Genomic DNA, 22675 nt, shown 5'->3' with positions numbered 1-22675 from the left:
GGTTTTGAGGTGCGTCCGGGAGTCCGCACCTTAGGGAGGGGGGGGTTCTGTCACGCCTTGGTCTTAGTATTTTGTGTTTTTCGTTAATTAGTTGGTCAGGCCAGGGTGTGACATGGGTTTATGTTGTTGTATTTCGTATTGGGGTTTTGTAGTTATTGGGATTGCGGCTGAGTAGGGGTGTTGCATAGGCTTGGCTGCCTGAGGCGGTTCTCAATCAGAGTCAGGTGATTCTCGTTGTCTCTGATTGGGAACCGTATTTAGGTAGCCTGGGTTTCACTTTGTATTTCGTGGGTGATTGTTCCTGTCTCTGTGTAGTGTTCACCAGATAGGCTGTAATTAGTTTTCACGTTCCGTTTGTTGTTTTGTATTTATTTAAGTTATTTCATGTATCGCTATCTTCTACATTAAAGACATGAGTAACCACCACGCTGCATTTCGGTCCGACTCTCTTTCAACAAACGAAGAACGCCGTTACAATCAGCACATCAAATCAAATCAAATTTTATTTGTCACATACACATGGTTAGCAGATGTTAATGCGAGTGTAGCGAAATGCTTGTGCTTCTAGTTCCGACAATGCAGTAATAACCAACAAGTAATCTACCTAACAATTCCTAATCTACTGTCTTATACACAGTGTAAGGGGATAAAGAATATATACACCACAGGTCAAAAGTTTTAGAACATCTACTCACTCAAGGGTTTTTCTTTAATTTTACTATTTTCTACATTGTAGAATAATAGTGAAGACATCAAAACTATGAAATAACACATATGGAATCATGTGGTAATTAAAAAATGTGTTAAACAAATCAAAATATACTTTCAATTTCCACCGTTTACCTTGATGACAGCTTTGCACACTCTTGGCATTCTCTCAACCAGCTTCATGAGGTAGTCACCTGGAATGCATTTCAATTAACAGGTGTGCCTTCTTAAAAGTTAATTTGTGGAATTTCAGAATACAGAAGATAGCCCTATTTGGTAAAAGACCAAGTCCATATGGCAAGAACAGCTCAAATAAGCAAAAAGAAATGTCCATCATTACTTTAAGACATGAAGGTCATTCAATACAGAAAATGTCAAGAACTTTGAAAGTTTCTTCAAGCATCAAGCACTATAATGAAACTGGCTCTCATGAGAACCGTCACAGAAATGAAAGACCCAGTTACCTCTGCTGCAGAGGATACGTTAATTAGAGTGACTAGCCTCAGAAATTACAGCCCAAATAAATGTTTCACAGAGTTCAAGTGTCAGACACATCACAGCATCAACTGTTCAGAGGAGACTGCATGAATCAGGCCTTCATGGTCAAATTGCTGCAAAGAAACCACTACTAAAGGACACCAATAGGAAGAAGAGACCTGCTTCGGCCAAGAAACATGAGCAATGGACATTAGACCAGTGGAAATCTGTCCTTTGGTCTGGAGTACAAATTGGAGATTTTTGGTTCTAACCACCGTGTCTTTGTAAAATGCGATGTGGATGAACGGATGATCTCCACATGTGTATTTCCCACCGTAAAGCATGGAGGAGGAGGTGTGATGGTGGCTTGCTGGTGACACTGTCAGTGATTTATAAAGAAATGAAGGCACACTAAACCAGCACAGATACCACAGCATTCTGCAGTGATACGCCATCCCATATGTTTTGGGCTTAGTCAAATCAAATCAAATTGTATTTGTCACATGCGCAGAATACAACAGGTGTAGACCTTACAGTAAGGCTACATACACGGGAACTGGTACACAGTCAATGTGCAGGGGCACCGGTTAGTCGGGGTAATTGAGATAATATGTACATGTAGGTAGAGTTAAAGTGACTATGCATAGATAATAAACAGAGAGTAGCAGCAGTGTAAAAAAGGGATGGGGAGAGGCAATGCAAATAGTCCAGGTAGCCATTTGATTAGCTGTTCAGGAGTCTTATGGATTGGGGTTAGAAGCTGTTAAGAAGCCTTTTGGACCTAGACTTGGCGCTCCGTTACCGCTTGATGTTTGGTAGCAGAGAGAATAGTCTATGACTAGGGTGGCTGGAGTCTTTGTCCATTTTTGGTATAGAGGTCCTAGATGGTATAGAGGTCCTAGATGGCAGGAAGCTTGGTCCCAGTGATGTACAGGGCCGTACACACTACCCTCTGTAGTGCCTTGCAGTTGAAGGCCGAGCGGTTGCCATACCAGGCAGTGATGCAACCAGGAAGCTATTGAGGGCAGTGTGATAATGGTGTTGATGTGAGCCATGACCATAATTTCAAAGCACTTCATAGCTACAGACATGAGTGCTATGGGTCTATAGTCATTTAGGCAGGTTACCTTAGTGTTCTTGGGCACAGGGAATATGGTGGTCTGATTGAAACATGTTGGTATTACTGACTCAGTCAGGGACAGGTTGAAAATGTCAGCGAAGACACTTACCAGTTGGTCAGCACATGCTCGGAGAACACGTCCTGGTAATCCATCTGGCCCTGCGGCCTTGTGAATGTTGACCTGTTTAAAGGTCTTACTCACATCGGCTACGGAGAGCATGACCACACAGTGTAATGCTCTCATGCATGCTTCAGTGTTGCTTGTCTGAAATGAGCATAGAAGTAATTTAGCTTGTCTGGTAGGCTCATGTCCCTGGGCAGCTCGTGGGTGTGCTTGACTTTGTAGTCTGTAATAGTTTGCAAGCCCTGCCACATCCGACAAGCATCGAAGCCGGTGTAGTATGATTCAATCTTAGAGTTGTATTGACATTTGTCTGTTTGATGGTTCGTCGGAGGACAGAGTGGGATTTCTTATAAGCTTCCGGGTTAGTGTCCCACTCCTTGAAAGTGGCAGCTCTACCCTTTAGCTCAGTGTGGATGTTGGCTGTAATCCATGGCTTCTGGTTGGGGTGTATACATACAGTCTAATAGTAGAGAGAATTATTTATTTCAGCTTTTATTTCTTTCATCACATTCCCAGTGGGTCAGACGTTTACATACATTCAATTAGTATTTGGTAGCATTGCCTTTAAGTTGTTTAAAGGGTACCCTTCCACAAGCTTCCCACAATAAGTTGGGTGAATTTTGGCCCATTCCTCCTGAAAGAGCTGGTGTAACTGAGTCCTTGCACGCACATGCTTTTTCAGTTCTGCCCACACATTTTCTATAGGATTGAGGTCAGGGCTTATGATGACCACTCAAATACCTTGACTTTGTTGTCCTTAAGCCATTTTGCCACAACTTTGGAAGCATGCTTGGGGTCATTGTCCATTTGGAAGACCCATTTGCGACCAAGCTTTAACTTCCTGACCGATGTCTTGAGATGTTGCTTCAATATATCCACATAATTTTCAGCCTCATGATGACATCTATTTTGTGAAGTCCACCAGTCCCTCCTGCAGCAAAGCACCCCCACAACATGATGCTGCCACCCCGTGCTTCACGGTTTTGATTGAGTTCTTCGGCTTGCAAGCCAAGGCCTTTTTCCTCAGAAAATTACAATGGTCATTATGGCCAAACAGTTCTATTTTTGTTTCATCAGACCAGAGGACATTTCTCCAAAAAGTACGATCTTTGTCCCCATGTGCAGTTGCAAACCGTAGTCAGGCTTTGTTATGGGGGTTTTGGAGCAGTGGCTTCTTCCTTGCTGAGCGGCCTTTCAGGTTATGTCGATATAGGACTCGTTTTACAGGTACAAAAGATATAGATACTTTTGTACCTCTTTCCTCCAGCATCTTCACAAGATCCTTTGCTGTTGTTCTGGAATTGATTTGCACTTTTTGCACCAAAGTACGTTAATCTCTAGGGGACAGAACACATCTCCTTCCTGAGCGGTATGACGGCTGCGTGGTCCCATGGTGTTTATACTTGCGTACTATTGTTTGTACAGATGAACGTGGTACGTTCAGGCCTTTTGAAATTGCTCCCAAGGATGAACCAGACTTGTGGAGGTCTACAATTTGTTTTCTGAGGTCTTGGCTTATTTCTTTTGATTTTCCCATGATGTCAAGCAAAGAGGCACTGAGTTTGAAGGTAGGCCTTGAAATACATAAACAGGTACACCTCCAATTGACGCAAATTAGCCTATCAATTAGCCTATCAGAAGCTTCTAAAGCCATGACATCATCTTATGGAATTTTCCAAGCTGTTTAAAGGCACAGTCAACTTAGTGCATGTAAACTTCTGACCCATTGGAATTGTGATACGGTGAATTATACTGTAAGTGAAATAATCTGTCTGTAAACAATTTTTGGAAAAATTACTTGTGTCATGCACAAAGTAGATGTCCTAACCGACTTGCCAAAACTATAGTTTGTTAACAAGAAATGTGTGAAGTGGTTGAGAAACGAGTCTTAATGACTCCAACCTAAGTGTATGTAAACTTCCGACTTCAACTGTATGTGATCATAGTTCATCTATACTGTTATCCAACGATTGTACATTGGCTAATAGGACTGATGGTACAGGCAGATTACCCACTCGCCGTCGGATCCTTACAAGGCACCCCGACCTACATCCCCGATATCTCCGTCTCTTTCTCTTAATTTAGCTGTATCATTCTGATCTCATTGAATCATTTGTCAATTATTTGTCCAATTAAGTGATGACAATCAGTCCCTCTTTACAATACAAAGACCTACAGTAGTAATGACATTGTAATATAACCATGTTCTTAACAACAGAACCATAATGCATATTGAATGTGTTTGATTATCTATTATGTGTGACACAATGGTAATTTGAAGAGGCCAAATGAAAACAGGATGAGAATCTTGAGACTAAAAAAGGGTTACACACTCTGGGAACCGAAGGATGCAGAGCGCGAAGTGTGGGCTGAGGCTGGGCAGACAGGTTGTGGGAGTGTTTATTCCTTTTTATGTTGTCAGGTAATTGTCAGGTAAGGAAGTGTGTTCTCACTGCTGTAGAGCACTCTCACACAGTAGGTTGCGTATTATTATCATGAGCTGAGCAAAGGAGCTGCTCTGATGGAGACGTTAGGGAATACGCATTTAGTCTTGAGGAAAGTGATTTTGAAGACAATTACTGAAATATGGCCACAATATACATGCATAGTACATTACCTGGAATTTGCCAGCGTAGTGGTCATCTGTGGTTCCTTCCTTCCCCTCCTTCAGAGCGATAAGGGTAAAGCCTCTGAAATAGGAGGGACTGGAGGCGTGCAGAGTCACTGGAAACAGGACAGGAGGGGAGTTTAGGGAATATACAGATGTTAGATCTTAATTTGATCAGTATTGCCGCAGCAAAATAATCCTGCTCAACAGGATTTGAATGTTAATGTTGCTTGATCTGTAGTTAGGCTATTACCTGGCCAAAATTAGGCTACATGAAAAGTACAATACTGTCAATATACACTATATATACAAAAGTATGTGGATACGCCTTCAAATTAGTAGATTTGGCTATTTCAGCCACGCCGTTGCTGACAGCCATGCAATCTCCATAGACAAATATTGGTAGTAGAATGGCCTTACTGAAGAGCTCAGTGACTTTCAACATGGCTTCGTCATTGGATGCCACCTTTCTAACAAGTCAGTTCGTCAAATGTCTGCCATGCTAGAGCTGCCCCGGTCAACGGTAAGTGGTAGGCCACACAAGCTCACAGAACGGCACCACCTAGTGCTGAAGCGCATAAAAATCGTCTGTCTTCGGTTGCAACACCAACTACCAAGTTCCAAACTGCCTCTGGAAGCAACGTCAGCACAAGAACTGTTCGTCGGGAGCTTCATGAAATGGGTTTCCATGGCAGAGCAGCCGCACACAAGCCTAAGATCACCATGCGCAATGCCAAGTGTAGGATGGAGTGGTGTAAAGCTCACCGCCATTGGACTCTGGGGCAGTGGAAACGCATTCTGGCAATCTGGCAGTCCCACGGACCATTTGGCAGTCCGACAGATAAATGCCAGAAGAACGCTACCTGCCCCAATGTATAGTGCCACCTGTAAAGTTTGGTGGAGCCGGCATAATGGTCTGGGGATGTTTTTCATGGTTCAGGCTAGCCACTTAAATCTTAACGCTACCGCATACAATGACATTCTAGACGATTCTGAGAATTTATGTAAATCGTGAAGCTCATCTGAATTTCCTGTGGTGCAAGAAAATTCTCAGCATCAAACAAGTGATCAAATTAAGATCCTATCAAAGATGAAAGATAATGTAATGTAGCCCCATCCCAGGCACTGTTGAGAGAGCAACAAAGTCAGCTGGAGGAGCCTACTACAGAATGTGGTATAAAGGTATGCGCTGCGAGCAGCTCATTATTAGTTGCCTGCTGTTTGATTGTTTTCCAGTCAGTGATTTCAACAGGGTCAAATGTAACGTGTGGTAAAAGATTTATCTTTGAAAAGTCAGCTTTACTAACAATATTAGCTTATGGTTTCCCTGAAAACTGACAACACACAATGCATCCTCCTTGGGCTGTATCGGGTACATTATAAAAGATAAACATTGTTAGATGTATTTACACGTGTTAGATAATAATGTAATTCATTTTTAAGTGAACATAATTAGTATTAATGTAGGGTCACTGGGAGCAGTTATATGATATTCAGACACCTGTATCGGAAACTTTGATGAGAGAGTTATGAAGAATGTAATAATATAATTGTATTTACTAATTGCACACTACTGACCAGCATAGCTCAGTCAAAAGCACACCTGGTTTATTTTTCCAAGGGGAAAAATGCTGCTTACAATCACACGACAGTGAATTATAATGTGATAATGAGCCACTTATCACAGGCCAATGAACACCTGAAGGTTATAACCTTGCATCCCCCTAGGGGTGTCAGTTCAGCTAAACCTAGGGTATGGGTGTTAAAACAAATTTGTATTTATATTCATTCATCTATTATGTTTGTAAAATGTGAAAAAAATGTTTTTTAATAAACATTGTTTTAAGCAAAGTGGGGTGGGCAATTTTCTCTTTTTAAAAATACAAAAATGAGCCCTGCCATTAATTATCACCACAATATTAGGTTTAAAGGTCTGTGGACCATGTGTACAATGTCAACCACTACTACACCATATCATAAATTGACTAATTTACTTGTAGAACAGTTCATACATGCATCTATCAAGTCACAACAAGGCCGACTTCAAATGCCGACATTAATGTGAAAGTAACCAGAGCATAAAACAGCTGATCGTGAATGCAAACTATTCCAGATAAATCCTACACATGCATTGAAATAAAATGCACACATCAAAGGATTTACTTAGGCCTCGACAGGTACGCAAGAAGACAAACAAACTCGACTAAAGAACGACGAAAACACACACGTGGTGACCTCACCTGGCTTAACTGGTGCCTCTAATAACAAAACCTCTCTCATCGTCACTCATTGCCTAGGTTTACCTCCACTCTACTCACATTCTACCATACCCTTGTCTGTACATTATGCCTTGAATCGATTCTACCACGCCCAGAAAACTGCTCCTTTTACGCTCTGTTCCGTACGCACTAGACGACCAGTTCTTATAGCCTTTAGCCGTACCCTTATCCTACTCCACCTCTGTTCCTCTGGTGATGTAGAGGTTAACCCAGGCCCTGCAGCCCCCAGCACCACTCCTATTCCCCAGGCGCTCTCTTTTGATGACTTCTGTAACCGTAAAAGCCTTGGTTTCATGCATGTTAACATCAGAATCCTCCTCCCTTAGCTTGTTTTATTCACGGCTTTAGCACACTCCGCCAACCCTGATGTCCGAGCCGTGTCTGAATCCTGGCTTAGGAAGGCCACCAAAAATTTGGAAATTTCCATCCCCAACTACAACATTTTCAGACAAGATAGAACTGCCAAAGGGGGTGGAGTTGCAATCTGCAATCTACTGCAGAGATAGCCTGCAGAGTTCTGTCACACTATCCAGGTCTGTGCCCAAATAATTTGGGCATCTACTTTTAAAAATCCATAATTCTAGAAACAAGTCTCTCAACATTGCCACTTGTTATACACCCCCCTCAGCCCCCAGCTGTGCCCTGGGCTCCATATGTGAATTGATTGCCAGCCATATATCTTCAGAGTAGGTGAGCTAAACTGGGATATGCTTATTAACACCCCGGCTGTCCTACGATCTAAGATAGGTGCCCTCAATCTCACACAAATTATACCAGGTACAACCCTAAATCCGTAGCCATGGGCACCCTCTTAGATATCATCCTGACCAACTTTCCCTCTAAATACACCTCTACTGTCTTCAACCAGGATCTCAGCGATCACTGCCTCATTGTCTGTGTCCGTAATGGGTCTGCGGTCAAATGACCACCCCTCATCACTGTCAAATGCTTCCTTAAATTCTTTAGCGAGCAGGCCTTTCTAATCTACCTGGCCCAGGTACCCTGGAAGGATATTGACCTCATCCCGTCAGTAGAGAATGCCTGGTTGCTCTTTAAAAGTGCTTTCCTCACCAACTTAAATAAGAATGCCCCATTCAAAAAATGTAGAACTAAGAACAGATATAGCCCTTGGTTCTCTCCAGTCCTAACTGCCCTTGACCAGCACAAAAACATCGTGTGGCGTTTTGCATTAGCATCGAATAGCCCCCGCGATTCCAAAAAGTTTTTGGACACTGTAAAGTCATTGAGCACCTTCTCCCAGCTGCCCACTGCACTGAGGCTAGGAAACACTGTCACCACCAATAAATAAAGCATTTTTCTACGGCTGGCCAAGCTTTCCACCTGGCTACCCCTACCCCGGCCAACAGCTCTGCACCCCCTGCAGCAACTTGCCCTGCCGCAGTCATCCCCGTCTACAAAGGTGGAGACACTCTAGACCCAAACTGTTATAGACCCATATCCATCCTGCCCTGCCTTTCTAAAATCTTCTAAAGCCAAGTTAACAAACAGATCACCGACCATTTCGAATCCCACCGTACCTTCTCCACTACGCAATCTGGTTTCCCGAGCTGGTCATGGGTGCACCTCAACCACGCTCAAGGTCCTAAACGATATCATAACCGCCATCAATAAAAGACAGTACTGTGCAGCCATCTTCATCGACCTGGCCAAGGCTTTCGACTCTGTCAATCACCGTATTCTTATCAGCACTCAATAGCCTTGGTTTCTCAAATGACTGCCACGCCTGGTTCACCAACTACTTCTCAGATAGAGTTCAGTGTGTCAAATCGGAGGGCCTGTTGTCCAGACCTCTGGAAGTCTCTATGGGGGTGCCACAGAGTTCAATTCTCTGGCCAACTCTTTTCTCTGTATATATCAATGATGTCGCTCTTGCTGCTGGTGATTCTCTGACCCACCTCCACGCAGACGATACCATTCTGTATACATCTGGCCCTTCTTTGGACACTGTGTTAACAAACATCCAAACAAGCTTCAATGCCATACAACACTCCTTCTGTGGCCCCCATCTGCTTTTAAATGTTAGTAAAACTAAATGCATGCTCTTCAACTGATTGCTGCCTGCACCAGCCTGCCCGACTAGCATCATTACTCTAGACGGTTCTGACTTAGAATATGTGGACAATTACAAATACCTCAGTGTCTGTTTAGACTTTAGACTCTCCTTCCAGACTCACATTAAGCATATCCAATCCAAAATTAAATCTCTTATCGGCTTCATTAATTAAATCTAGAATTTCGCAACAAAGCCTCATTCACTCATGCTGCCAAACATACCCTCGTAAAACTGACTATCCTACCGATCCTTTACTTTCTTGACTTCATCATTTACAAAATATCCTCCAATACTCTACTCCGCAAACTGGAAGTAGTCTATCACAGTGCCATCCATTTTGTGACCAAAGCCCCATATACTACCCACCCCTGCGACCTGTATGATCTCATTGGCTGGCCCTTGCTACATATTCGTCGCCAAACCCACTGGCTCCAGGTCATCTATAAGTCTTTGTTAGGTAAAGCCCCGCCTTATCTCAGCTCACTGGTCACTATAGCAACACCTACCCATATCACACGCTCCAGCAGGTATATTTCACTGGTCATCCCCAAAGCCAGCACCCCCCTTGACCGCCTTTCCTTCCAGTTCTCTGTTGCCAATGACTGGAACGAATTGCAAAAATCACTGAAGCTGGAGACTTATATCTCCCTCTCTAACTTTAAGCATCAGCTGTAAGCTGCAGCTTACCGATCACTGTACCTGTACACAGCCAATCTGTAAATATCACTCCCAACTACCTCATCCCCATATTGTTATTTATCTTTTTGCTCTTTTGCACCCCAATTTCTCAACTTGCACATCATCATCTGCACATGTATCACTCCAGTGATAACGCTAAGTTGAAATGATATCGCCTCTATGTCCAATTTATTGCCTTGCCTCCCTAATCTTCTACATTTGCAGTTGTAAATGAGAACTTGTTCTCAACTGGCCTACCTGGTTAAATAAAGGTTAAATAAAAAAATAAATAGCAAGTTGTTCAGTTGTGTTTATTTTCATACCAATACATGAAACAAACATTGCGCTAGCCTACTGGGCGAATGAATGAACATTTAAATTAGGCATACAGCTATCACAACCTATATTTTAATAGCAATAAAACAGCTTTTGGTTTAGAATGGTCACCAAAAAAGCAGGCTCCCCCACTTCCCAATTCAATTAACCCCTGGTTATCAGATTACAACAAGGAAATCAAGGCCGAGTTCAAATGCCTATATCAAATTCAAAGCAATCCACTCAATGCCTGATTCTCTGACCATCAAAGCAAACTGGCACTGTCTGCACTCTGCTTTCTAAAATGAGACAAAAGGCACGCAGGTGGGCAGCTGCTCTCTGAGGGATGCTCCGCATGGTCCTAAAGCCACCTCCTCTGTACACTAAACAGCTGTTGTATTTCAATCGGGATTGGAATTATTTAGTCTGTTTTTGTTTTTTGTTTCTTTACCAGTGGTGTAAAGTACTTCAGTCAAAATACTTTGAAGTAGTCTACTACTTAAGTAGTTTTTGGTATTTCTGTACTTAACTATATTTAGGCCAACGTTTACTTTCACTTCACTATATTCCTAAATTAAATAATTTTGCTCCACACATTTTCCCTGACACCCAAAAGCACACCTTACATTTTGACAAGAAAGTGGTCCAATTGACAGACTTCTCAAGAGAACATCCCTGGTCATTCCTACTGCATCTGATCCGGCGGACTCACTCAACTCAAATTCTTTGTTTATACATTATGACTGAGTTTTGGAGTATGCCTCTGGCTATCTGTAAATGTAAAAAAAAAGACAATTGCAATTCCACTTACTTTTAACACTTAAGTATATTTAAAACCAAATAGACTTTCACTCGGGTAGTATTTTACTGGGTGACTTTCACTTTTACTTGAGTCATTTTCTATTAAGGTATCTTTACTTTTACTCAAGTATAACAATTGAGTACGTTTTCGACCACTTTTTTGACTACTTAAAATGTTTGGTCTAGAGGTGGGGTATGGCATACCAAGCCTCGTCGAAAAACAGGCTAACAGGAAGCCTGGGAAAGTTCCATGGCAGAAATCAACTAAATAGGAGTGGAATTTGACACATCAAACCAATCAAATGCCTTGCTTGGGCGGAGCTACAATGATGCTCACCAGATTAGTGCCCTAGGAGCAACAGTGTGTGAGGACTAAAAATATCATCAAAACAGGCACAGTTGACAACGTTTGCAGCACGCCGGTTTTCACAGCATTTCTCTGTTATTTCAAGGTGAGCAAAAGCTGCTGAAATGGTCTACAATGCTGGCCGTGTCAATATTTTACGGCAACCATGTACTGTTTATCTATGGGGACAACTGCAGTCATTTTGCAAGCAACGTTGCTAAAATGAATGAAGAAAAATCTAATGAACCCCATAAAATGTTACCTGTAATGCTCACCACCTGTAGCCTAATTGTTACCTGTAATGCTCATCTCCTGTAGCCTAATTGTTACCTGTAATGATCATCTCCTGTAGCCTAATTGTTACCTGTAATGCTCATCTCCTGTAGCCTAATTGTTACCTGTAATGCTCATCTCCTGTAGCCTAATTGTTACCTGTAATGATCATCTCCTGTAGCCTAATTGTGGTCTACCTATTTTTTTAAATGTACCTAAATTTACAAGGAGTGAATATGCACTAAAAATTTTATGTCAGCACTTAAAAGGCATGTACAAAATCTGGTATATGGTTTCCCTCATACATTGTCTACTGGTATCATTTTAAATTGAGAACATATAGCTCAACGTTTAAACAATGTCTGAGTTGAGTTACGCTCTGCTTCAGGTGCCCATAAGGCCAGTAATGCCATCATACTGTAGGCCTGTGACTCCATTGGCAATGGCTAGCCTAGTGGTTAGAGCGTTGGACTAGTAACCCGAAGGTTGCAAGTTCAAACCCGCGAGCTGACAAGGTACAAATCTGTCGTTCTGCCCCTGTCGTCCTATGCCGTCATTGAAAATAAGAATTTGTTCTTAACTGACTTGCCTAGTTAAATAAAGGTATAAATAAAATAAGCTGCAAAATGTATTCACATAGCTGATATACTGAGAGAGTGAAAATCAAATAAAACTGACTTGAGATCTTACAATTACACAAAAATGCAATGTTCATTACAGAAACACAGACACGGAACTCCTTCTCTTTATTGCAGGATTGTGATATGATTAATCAACATTGATACTAGTTCATTTTGAATAATAGTTTAATAATTAAAATAAGTTTAAAAACTTCACTTCAAAGAATCAACACTTTGTCACTTCAAAATGTACAAATAAGATTACCTGTATGTAAAGATTAGACATCTTAGACTAAACATCAATAGATAATTGTACGTTATTATTACTAAATCATCATTTCAGGGGAACAAAAACAACTCCATACTAGCAGTGGCCAAACTTGCTCCAGTGATCCCTGATCTACTGGGTGAGCAGACTTCTATTCCAGCCCAACAATAGCACACTTGATTGTCAACTCATTATATTTGATAAGTTCAATGAAGTGTGTTATTACTGGGCTAAAACAGAACCCTGCACACCCAGCAGACTTCCAGCAAGGTTGGCCTGCTCTGATTGTAATAGGTTTATACATTGTGTGTGATGTTTATCTGTATTATGTATTTGGCAACATAAGCAGGCCTACACATATGACCCATGGCATATAGGATATACCCTTAGTCTTATGTGACATTCATTGGGACCTCTTTTAATCTGCAAACAGGCTTTCAGTTGTCGATATCTGAGGACAGAAAACGTCACAAAGAAACATTATAATAAAAAACTTTTTTTTCACAAAGACTTCATTATAATAAAATTAGACAGCACTGAATATTATGTTGCTATTATCTCTGGCCTTATGGTTTTTCCCTCTTGGGTCTGGAACTGGAGAATATTTTCATGTCGTCCTCCCACAAAATTAAATGCCCAATCTAGTAGCCTACAATCTCCCTTTACTGACAGCTCGAGCTGCAATTTCACCCTTTTCCATGGCTGTTATCTACAAATGTATTTGGAGACTGTTTTTAATTTAGAATGATTACACAAATATTTCTAGCAAATAGAAAATTAGCTAGCTGGTGCCATTTAATTCACTTAGCTAAACGGTGTGCAATGTTGGCCATTTGGCCAGCAGCTCAGTTGAGTTCGCATACAAAGTGGCGAACGGTAGCCACATAGCTAGCTAGCTAATAATACAGTTTTAAAAAAAACATTTAAACATGTATTTACTTACTTGAATAGGTTATTCCACTGCCTCTGTTTTTTGGGTCCTTACAAAAATAAAGTAAATGGGCAATCTTCACGCTATTTTCGGTGTAAACAAAGCACAGCCATGTGGACGAATGGAAACAAGGAAATCAATGTTTGTCACCAAAGCGGTGTAGAACGTGTTGTGACGTTTGACTTTACCAGCATAAATCGCCCCCCCCCTCCCCTCTCTCTCTCTCTCTCTCTCTCTAAGAAAAAATTGGTTCTTCGCTGTCCCCATAGGAGCACCCTTATTGGTTCCAGGTAGAACCCTTCTGGTTTCCATGTAGAACCCTCTGTGGAAATGATTCTAACCCCAAAAAGGTTCTACCTGGAACTAAAAAGGTTCTTCAAAGGGGTATTCTATGGGGACAGCCAAATAACCCTTTTAGGCTCTAGATAGCACCTTTTTTCCCCCAAGAGTGCATGGCATATTGACATCTTTCCTGAGAGTGCCAAACGCATAATGTGTTACTTTCACTAATATGTTTGTTCAGTGCAGATGCAATTGTTTTCATACAAGTATTGCACTTGTCTTCGGGTGTCATATTGAGGTGTGATTAGTAGCTCTCGTTAGCTACATTTGTCACAATTACGCAATGGAAGTGACTTGCGCACGGAATCTAAACTTGACTTAGTGTGTTAGACAACTGAAGTAGGTTATACTTTCTGAGAGTTGTCCTTTTCAAAGTCACTCCAATTTGGTTGATATATGCAAAGCCAAGCAAGTAACGATACGTAAAATGTGCTCTTATTGTTGTATACCTCTGTATGTGCTTGCAGGTTGGTAATTTTCTGGGTCCCCCTCGACTCTTAGCCGAAACTCATTGTAGCCATCTCTCCGTGTACCCTGTGTCTGTGCCCGTAAAATCCTGCCGCAATATCCATCCGACTTCGCTTGCTTATCTGTTGGTTCCTCGACGAACGTGAGAGCATTGCACACACAATTGGAGACAAAATACTGCAAAAGCAGCAAATTCAGATATATTCCCATTATTGATGGTGTGGTGGGAAGTTCTGTATTCCACCTCTACAAAGGAAACAAAATAGAGGATGTATTATCTCCCCACAGTCCCCAACTACGGAATTCCTGCAAACTATTAGCCCTGACACTTGGTAATAAATGGTGAGAGAAACCGCGGTGAATCCATCCCAGACAGAGCGGGTTTCGAAGTTCGATGGCACTGCTTCAGCATACAGTTACACTGATCTGAGAGGAAAGCGGTGATAGGAAGCTTGAGTGTTGAGTTAACGGAGTAATTCTCAGGGTCCGGGAAATAGCGAAGCGCAGCAGCACAGCTGTCCCCGACAACTAGGGAATAACTAGATTGTAGCGATGAAGGCAGCAGAGTATAAACAAAACCCAGACATTCCTAATCACCCCTGTGACCGAGAGGTGCATTTGACATTCTTGGTGAGACGCAGGAAAACTGTCAGCCAATGTTTACACAGCTATTTCATAAGTCAATTAGAATATAGCAGGGCGCTCATAACAATAATGCGCCTTTTCTTGTATTAATGGTAATGGCAAAGCAAATGTTTGGTGTATTCTCAATTATTTACTTTTGACGATTATACAATTTTACCGTTTATATAGTGCAAAATTATTTGCGTGACGTTTTCTTCCCGATTAACAATGAGTGACCGGCGTCCCTCCAGAGTGGTGGAGTGCGGTGCGATAGCTTTTTTGCCCACCAGCTGCATTCACCGGACTCCCGCGACCGTCGTTCTCACATGGCGTTTTCCTCTCACAGCCCACTCGTCCTTCTCCTGACCTGTGACACTACAGCTGCCAATTGGAAGTAATAATATGTTTCTGTGTCAAGCCAGCGCCATGCCTACTCCCTGTCGCCACTTTAAAAAAAAATATATGTTTATTGATTTTTATTATTTAATATACATTGGATGGCATTGAAAAAGGTTTGTGGAAAAGTATTGTAAGTTATTATGTGTGCAAAATATATCAGATAATGAGGTCAGTCCTGTCAGTCTTCATGCCCATTGGGGGCACAGGGACACTTGTCCCCTTAGATTTGTCATGTTTTTTTTTTTTAATGTAATTTTTGTAGTTGTTTTTTCTCTGCAATATTACTAACCACCTAGTAATTTTTGTAGTTGTTTTTAGCCCAGATAGGTTCCCAATCTAAACAGCTTCTACCCCCAAGCCATAAGACTCCTGAACATCCAATCAAATGGCTACCCAGACTATTTGCATTGCCCCCCCCTTCTTTTACACCGCTGCTACTCTCTGTTATCATCTATGCATAGTCACTTTAATAACTCTGTACATATGTACATATTACCTCAACTAACCGGTGCCCCAGCACATTGCCACTGTACCGGTACCCCTCTGTATATAGTCTCGCTATTGTTATTTTACTGCTGCTCTTTAATTACTTGTTACTTTTATTTATTATTCTTATTTGTATTTAAACATTTTGTTCACTGCATTGTTGGTTAGGGGCTCATCAGTAAGGTCTACACCTGTTTCATTCAGCGCATGTGATTCATACGATTTGATCTCCCAACCTCATAACTAGCTGCCAACAAGCTAGCCCTTGATCATGACTCTCAGTTCCATTGCGTAACATAATGGAACTGAGTGTCATGATCATGTAATGGAACTGAGAGTCTCGATCATGTAATGGAACTGAGAGTCATGATCATGTAATGGAACTGAGAGTCTCGATCATGTAATGGAACTGAGAATCTCGATCATGTAATGGAACTGAGAGTCATGATCATGTAATGGAACTGAGAGTCTCAATCATGTAATGGAACTGAGTGTCTTGATCATGTAATGGAACTGAGAGTCTCGATCATGTAATGGAACTGAGAGTCTCAATCATGTAATGGAACTGAGAGTCATGATCATGTAATGGAAGTGAGTGTCATGATCATGTAATGGAACTGAGTGTCTTGATCATGTAATGGAACTGAGAGTCTTGATCATGTAATGGAACTGAGAGTCTCAATCATGTAATGGAACTGAGAGTCATGATCATGTAATGGAAGTGAGTGTCATGATCATGTAATGGAACTGAGAGTCTTGATCATGTAATGGAACTGAGAGTCTTGATCATGTAATGGAACTGAGAGTCTTGATCATGTTTTTGAACTGAGTGTCATGATCATGTAATGGAACTGAGAGTCATGATCATGTTTTTGAACTGAGTGTCATGATCATGTAATGGAACTGAGAGTCATGATCATGTTTTTGAACTGAGTGTCATGATCATGTAATGGAACTGAGAGTCATGATCATGTAATGGAACTGAGAGTCATGATCATGTAATGGAACTGAGAGTCATGATCATGTAATGGAACTGAGAGTCATGATCAAAGGTTAGCTTCTTGGTAGCTAGGTATGAGGTTGGGAGATTGCTAACCTATCTCGGCTAAAGCCACCTTCATAAATGTGCTAGGTCATAAGGAAGCATAAGGACCTTATTTAGTTGAATCCCAGATTTTGATAGTTTGATTTGATTCATATCAGCGAGAAATCCTTTTCAAAAAGCTAAATGTTAAATTGATAGGGTTAAGGTTAGTTCCACCACACCGCAATATCTCCATGCTACAACGCTTGTTTACAGAAAACAGACGGAAGAAGAGGCAACCATCTGTGCTAATTAGCGATCTAGCATGCTCTGAACACCTCTGTGTAAGCGTAACTCAGGAAGTGGAGTGCAAATGTAGTTTCTTCGGATGGAGAAACAGAATTACGCCTAGAGTTTTCAAGAGCTACCAAGAAGCCATTTCAGACTATCAATCAAGTTTGAGTACCGAGCTTGTCTAACCATTTTAGCTGGCATGCCTGCTGGCAAGGTTAGTAGACTTTAGAAAAGGAAGTAATAACTAAATGTACTGAATAAGACTCACATTTCTTTGAATCTTTTACCCAGATTATAGCAGAGGTGCAGAGAAGCATAAATTTGTTTCTTTAAAAAAAAGAAGGTACGGTCAGGAGGATATAACCAGCTCTATAGGTATTAGATATGCAGAAAAATATGCCTATTTTTGTAAGGAAATTAAGCAAAATGTATTGTCATGTACTTGCAGGCTTCTCACACAGTGCAATGGTGACAAAAGTGACAAATAAGTAACATAGGAAAGCAATCAAAGAAGTTACATTGTAAATCTACAGTGCAACGTACTAATACAAATACTAAATAAACTAAATCAAGTACAATAGGCATGCAGATAAAATAAAATATAAATGAAAATAAGATTTTTAAACATAGCCTATAAGGATATAGTATGGACCTTATTTGCCATGTGCATAGTGAGTGGAATAAAGTGCAAAAGTAGCATATAATTATATGAAACATATACATTAGTAGTGGAGTAAGGTGACATAACTATTGCATTGGTAAATCAAATCACAACAAATGTAAGCTATTTATAGAAACAGCAAAAACAGCTTGCAGCCTCTGGCTGGCTGTGGTTAGCTAGAAGGTGGCAGGATGAATTTGAGATTAGAGAAATTCCTTGCTATTGTCTTTCAAATTAATTCATGTCTAGATGGCTTGCCTAGGGCTTATAGCTGTCCTCTGAGTGGAGCCTAAATGCCAGAGATACAAAAGCAGCCTGCCAAGGGTTTATAAGTTCCTATGAGTGGGGGTCACACCTGCCAGAGATGCAAATCACGTCTTGAACGGCGAACTCCACTCGACCGCTGGCGGTAGGAATGTATAGCCTTGGGCGTAGGAAAGTGGAAAATAGCAAATGGGAGGATTTTTTGGGGGGTACTGGGATGTAATTGAATTACATTCACCTCATGCATAAAAAGCACATGTGAGACAGGCTATCTGGAAGTGAATCAATGGAGGTAGCTGTAATAAATCATTTAGGCAGACTGTTCCATTTCATATCAATAAATATTTACTAATGAGATATACAGTAGCATATAAAGTCTATAAGGTCCATATCCAATATATTAAAACACTGATGAAATTGTATAATAAAGTATTACAAACTATAGGAAATCTCACTTTTGATTGAGACAGCCTACTGTGATGTTTCACTGTGTCATCTTCTAACAGTTTTATTTGTTTTATGTAAATGTGCCTCAAATATTTGCATAAACATATCTGAGACCAATTGGCATATCCTTTCATCATCTGAAAAGTGTCTCACTTATTCCACCTTTTTTTATGAGCCGCTCAAAAGGATAGAATTTGAAACTCTCCACACTACCACTCTCCATCCACTGTCTTCCACCTACGCAAATCCTTCTGTATCGTATGGACACTGTGCCCGCCAATGTGAGTTTGTGGTGGTCTGGTCTGTATTGAAGACAACAGGAGTGTATTAGCTGTGTGGATGTCTGCCAAAATGCTTCCTAGCTGCCATTCACTAAAACCTCCATTGAAGCAAACCAATCTATGCGCTGCTATGAAAACATTTCCCCTAGTAAGATCAAATAAACATCACTACACATGCATTATTGAATAATGGTGGTTGTTTGGTCTGAATGGAGGGGAAAGGTGGTGTGGAACTGGGAGTGAGACCCATGTGGCAGTGGTAACAACACAGAGGAGAACAGTACCTGAGGCTGGAGGTGGTTACTCTGCATCCACCATGACGTTGTCTGAGGAAGCCCACCGCTGTACTTTGGGCTGTTTCCCATCTAGCGGCCTGCGTGGCTGTTTACTACTGGCAATACTATTTCCCAATGGTACATTTATATTTTACTGCTTCATAAACACACAGATGTCTACATGGACGTCTCAACCTTCCAACGTACCTGTTGTGCCGGACATAAACAATAATATATGGTGGTTCACACTACTGAGCCGAGCCAAGCTGAACCAAGCTGTAGTGAGCTGGCCTGGATACGTATCCCCCATGGTCGCTGGAACCGTGCTGAAGAGGACCATTTGTAAATATATCTGAGCCTGCGCAGCTCGATTTGGGTCGGCACGATAGTGTGAAAATGGTAAATATCATATACCATGTTCTGTATACATCTATTTATATAAATCTATTTATAATGTGTAGTAGACTAGAAAGTGTTTATCTCTCAGCAGGCATGTGTTGTGTCAGTCTGACCTGCTTCCCTAGAACTGTACTTTGTGCACCTTGATGGAAGTTGGGAGGTAATCGGTTCAGATTGTCCATTTAAACACCCTGCTGAAATATCGTGAACATTTGGAGGCCATCAGATGCAATTACAGTGAGTCAAGACAGACAACTCTGAATCGAAATGTGCTTCCCCAGGTAGTTGCGGTGTTTCTCGCTGACTGAGAGGATATCATACCCCAAATAACCCTTCAATTATACTCCATGTTAATGCAGTGATGCTTAGCTGATTTGATTTAATTTTTGTTATTTTTCTTTAACCTTTATTTAACTGGCAAGTCATTTAAGAACAAATTCTTATTTACAATGACGGCCCACCCCGCTGGGCAAATTGTGCATCGCCCTATGGGACTCCCAATCACAGCCGGTTGTGATAGACCCTGGTTCGATTCCAGGCTGTATCACAGCCGGGTGTGATACAGCCTATAGTGATGCTTCTAGACCGCTGCACCACTCGGGAGCACAGTAGTGTAGTATGTCATAGATAATGGTAAAAATTGCTGTAGCTACCCATCGCTCCAGTAAATAAGGTAGGAGAAATATGTTGATTATTGATTTCTAAAAGCCTGTAACCATGTGTGAATCACCTAATTCTATTACATTCCTTGAACACTGTTTCATTTGTTATCTCTCTGTAGGTGAAATCCAACTATTGTGGTCATGTCTTTCCTGAGGACATCATTGTCAAACACAGGAGCCAACGGAAGTTATCTTATCAGGGAGTAGATAAGGGGAGCGGCATCTGACATGTGCCTATCAACACTTCACATCAAACATAATCAGAACACACTCCTAGGTAGGAGGAGGAAGTGTGTGTGTGTGTGTGAATGTAGAGTGTTGGGTGGTGAGTACAATTCTATCCTGGTTGTGAGGACATGCAAGCACTAACATAAGCTCTATAGCAAAGCATCATAGTCAGAGCTTTAAGGATGGACGTGGGTGAACAAAAGTGTTACTGTTTGTCAGTGACGAAGGTATTCAAATATGGACAACGTCTTGAAATTCTTCTTAATGGTTGTCTCGTATTGCAGGTATTCTGTCTCTAAGATTTGAGTGAGAGATAAAGTAGGGGAAGTAGGAGAGAGTGGGGTAAATTGAGCCAAAGGGTTAGTTGAGCCATCTTTTGTTTCTAAAAAATCATACACAAAATTAATCAATGTGACCAAATATTTAGGAAGAGGTCATCATTTCATGGAGTGTGGGAAGGAAGAAACCACATGGAAAAAGTGGTAAGCAAGTTAGGTCCAGATTGTTTTATACACTGAACAAAAATAAAATATAAAAAATACAAATGTAAATTGTTGGTCCCATGTTACATAAGCTCAAATAAAAGATCCCCAAAATGTTCCATATGCTCAAAAAAGCTTATTTCTGTCTAATTTTGTGTACAAATCTGTTTACATCCCTGTTAGCGATCATTTTTCCTTTGCCAAGATAATCCATCCACCTGACAGATGTGGCATATCAAGAAGCTGATTAAACAGCATTATCATTACATAGGTGCATCTTGTGCTGAGGACAATAAAAGGCTACTTTAAAATGCGCAGTTTTGTCACACAACACAATGCCACAGATGTATCAAGTTTTGAGGGAGCGTGCAATTGGCATGCTGACTGCAAGAATGTCCACCAGAGCTTTTGCCAGAGAATTGAATGTAATTTCTCTACCTCTCCAACATTCTTTTAGATAATTTGGCAGTATGACCAACCAGCCTCACAACCACAGACCATGTGTATGGTGTCATCAAATCAAGTCAAATTTGATTTGATGACACATGTGGGCTTAGCGGTTTGCTGATGTCAATGTTGTTACCAGAGTGCCCCATGGGGACGGTGGGGTTATGGTATGGGTAGGTATAAGCTTTGAACAACGAACACAGTTGCCTTTTATCGATGGCAATTTGAATGCACAGAGATACCGTGATGAGATCCTGAGGCCCATTGTCGTGCGATTCATCCACCGCCATCACCTCATATTTCAGCATGATAATGCACAGCCCCATGTCACAACGATCTGTACACAATTCCTGGAAGCTTAAAAATGTCTCAGTTCTTCCATGGTGTGCATACTCACCAGACATGTCACCCATTGAGCATGTTTGGGATGATCTGGATTGACGTGTATGACAGCTTGTTTCAATTCCCGCCAATGTTCAGCAACTTCGCACAGCCATTGAAGAGGAGTGGGACAACATTACACTGGCCACAATCAACAGGCTGATCAACAGTATGTGAAGGAGATGTGTCACGCCCCTACTTTATAAAGGTATCTGTGGCCACTATATGCATATCTGTATTCCCAGTCATGTCAAATCCATAGATTAGAGCCTGATGAATTTATTTCAATAGACTGATTTCTTTATGAACTGTAACTCAGTAAAATCTTTGAAATTGTTGCATGTTGTGTTTTATATTTTTGTTCAGTATACATCAGTCGGGTCTCTATAAGCTACAATATGAGATCCTAAACCTAGCATGAAAGTGCATCCTTGTTGCTGTGTGGGCTAATATAGTCAAAATGTTTGCCTTGGGGTACTGTAAGTTGAGCCAATGTCCACAATACCCCATACAAATGATGATTACATTTAGTCAGTTTTATGCATAGTTTGCATAGTTGCAATGTGTTATGCGTATGTACTCAAGTTTGGAGAGCTCCTTTGTCTTCATGGTGCCTCTTGCTTGGTGGTGTTGCAGACTCTGGGGCCTTTCGGAGCAGGTGTATATATACTGAGATCATGTGACACTTAGATTGCACACAGGTGGACTTTAAATAACTAATTATGTGACTTCTGAAGGTAATTGGTTGCACCAGATCTTATTTAGGGGCTTCATAGTAAAGTGGGTGAATACCTATGCACGCACCACTTTTCCATTTCTTAAATTTAATTTTTTAAATTTAAAAGTAATTTTTTCATTTCACTTCACCAATTTGGACTATTTTACATGA

The 22675-nt window shown here is 41.1% G+C and overlaps 1 protein-coding gene and 1 long non-coding RNA gene across 2 annotated transcripts in view; both read right to left on the bottom strand.

Moving 5' to 3' along the window:
• The window catches only part of LOC135509101 (spondin-1-like), a 142214-nt gene extending 127209 nt beyond the window's left edge, over window positions 1-15005 (bottom strand). The window contains exons 1-2 of the mRNA XM_064929436.1: window positions 14414-15005; window positions 5047-5153 (exon numbers count right to left, since the gene is read on the bottom strand). Of these exons, the coding sequence (XP_064785508.1) occupies window positions 5047-5153; window positions 14414-14642 (336 nt within the window). The 5' untranslated portion in view covers window positions 14643-15005. The remainder of the gene's footprint in view (window positions 1-5046; window positions 5154-14413) is intronic.
• On the bottom strand, window positions 12533-13752 carry LOC135508657 (uncharacterized). The gene is made up of 2 exons (XR_010450830.1): window positions 13635-13752; window positions 12533-13142 (listed from the first exon to the last, which is right to left on the bottom strand). It is a non-coding gene; the product is annotated as an uncharacterized LOC135508657 (long non-coding RNA).
• Window positions 15006-22675: the final 7670 nt, after the last annotated feature.

The sequence above is a fragment of the Oncorhynchus masou genome, chromosome 22 (assembly GCF_036934945.1).
Source record: "Oncorhynchus masou masou isolate Uvic2021 chromosome 22, UVic_Omas_1.1, whole genome shotgun sequence".
In the NCBI taxonomy this organism is placed as follows: Eukaryota; Metazoa; Chordata; class Actinopteri; order Salmoniformes; family Salmonidae; genus Oncorhynchus; species Oncorhynchus masou.
Note: the sequence above shows the minus strand (reverse complement) of the source record. Positions and strands in the feature narration are given on the sequence as shown.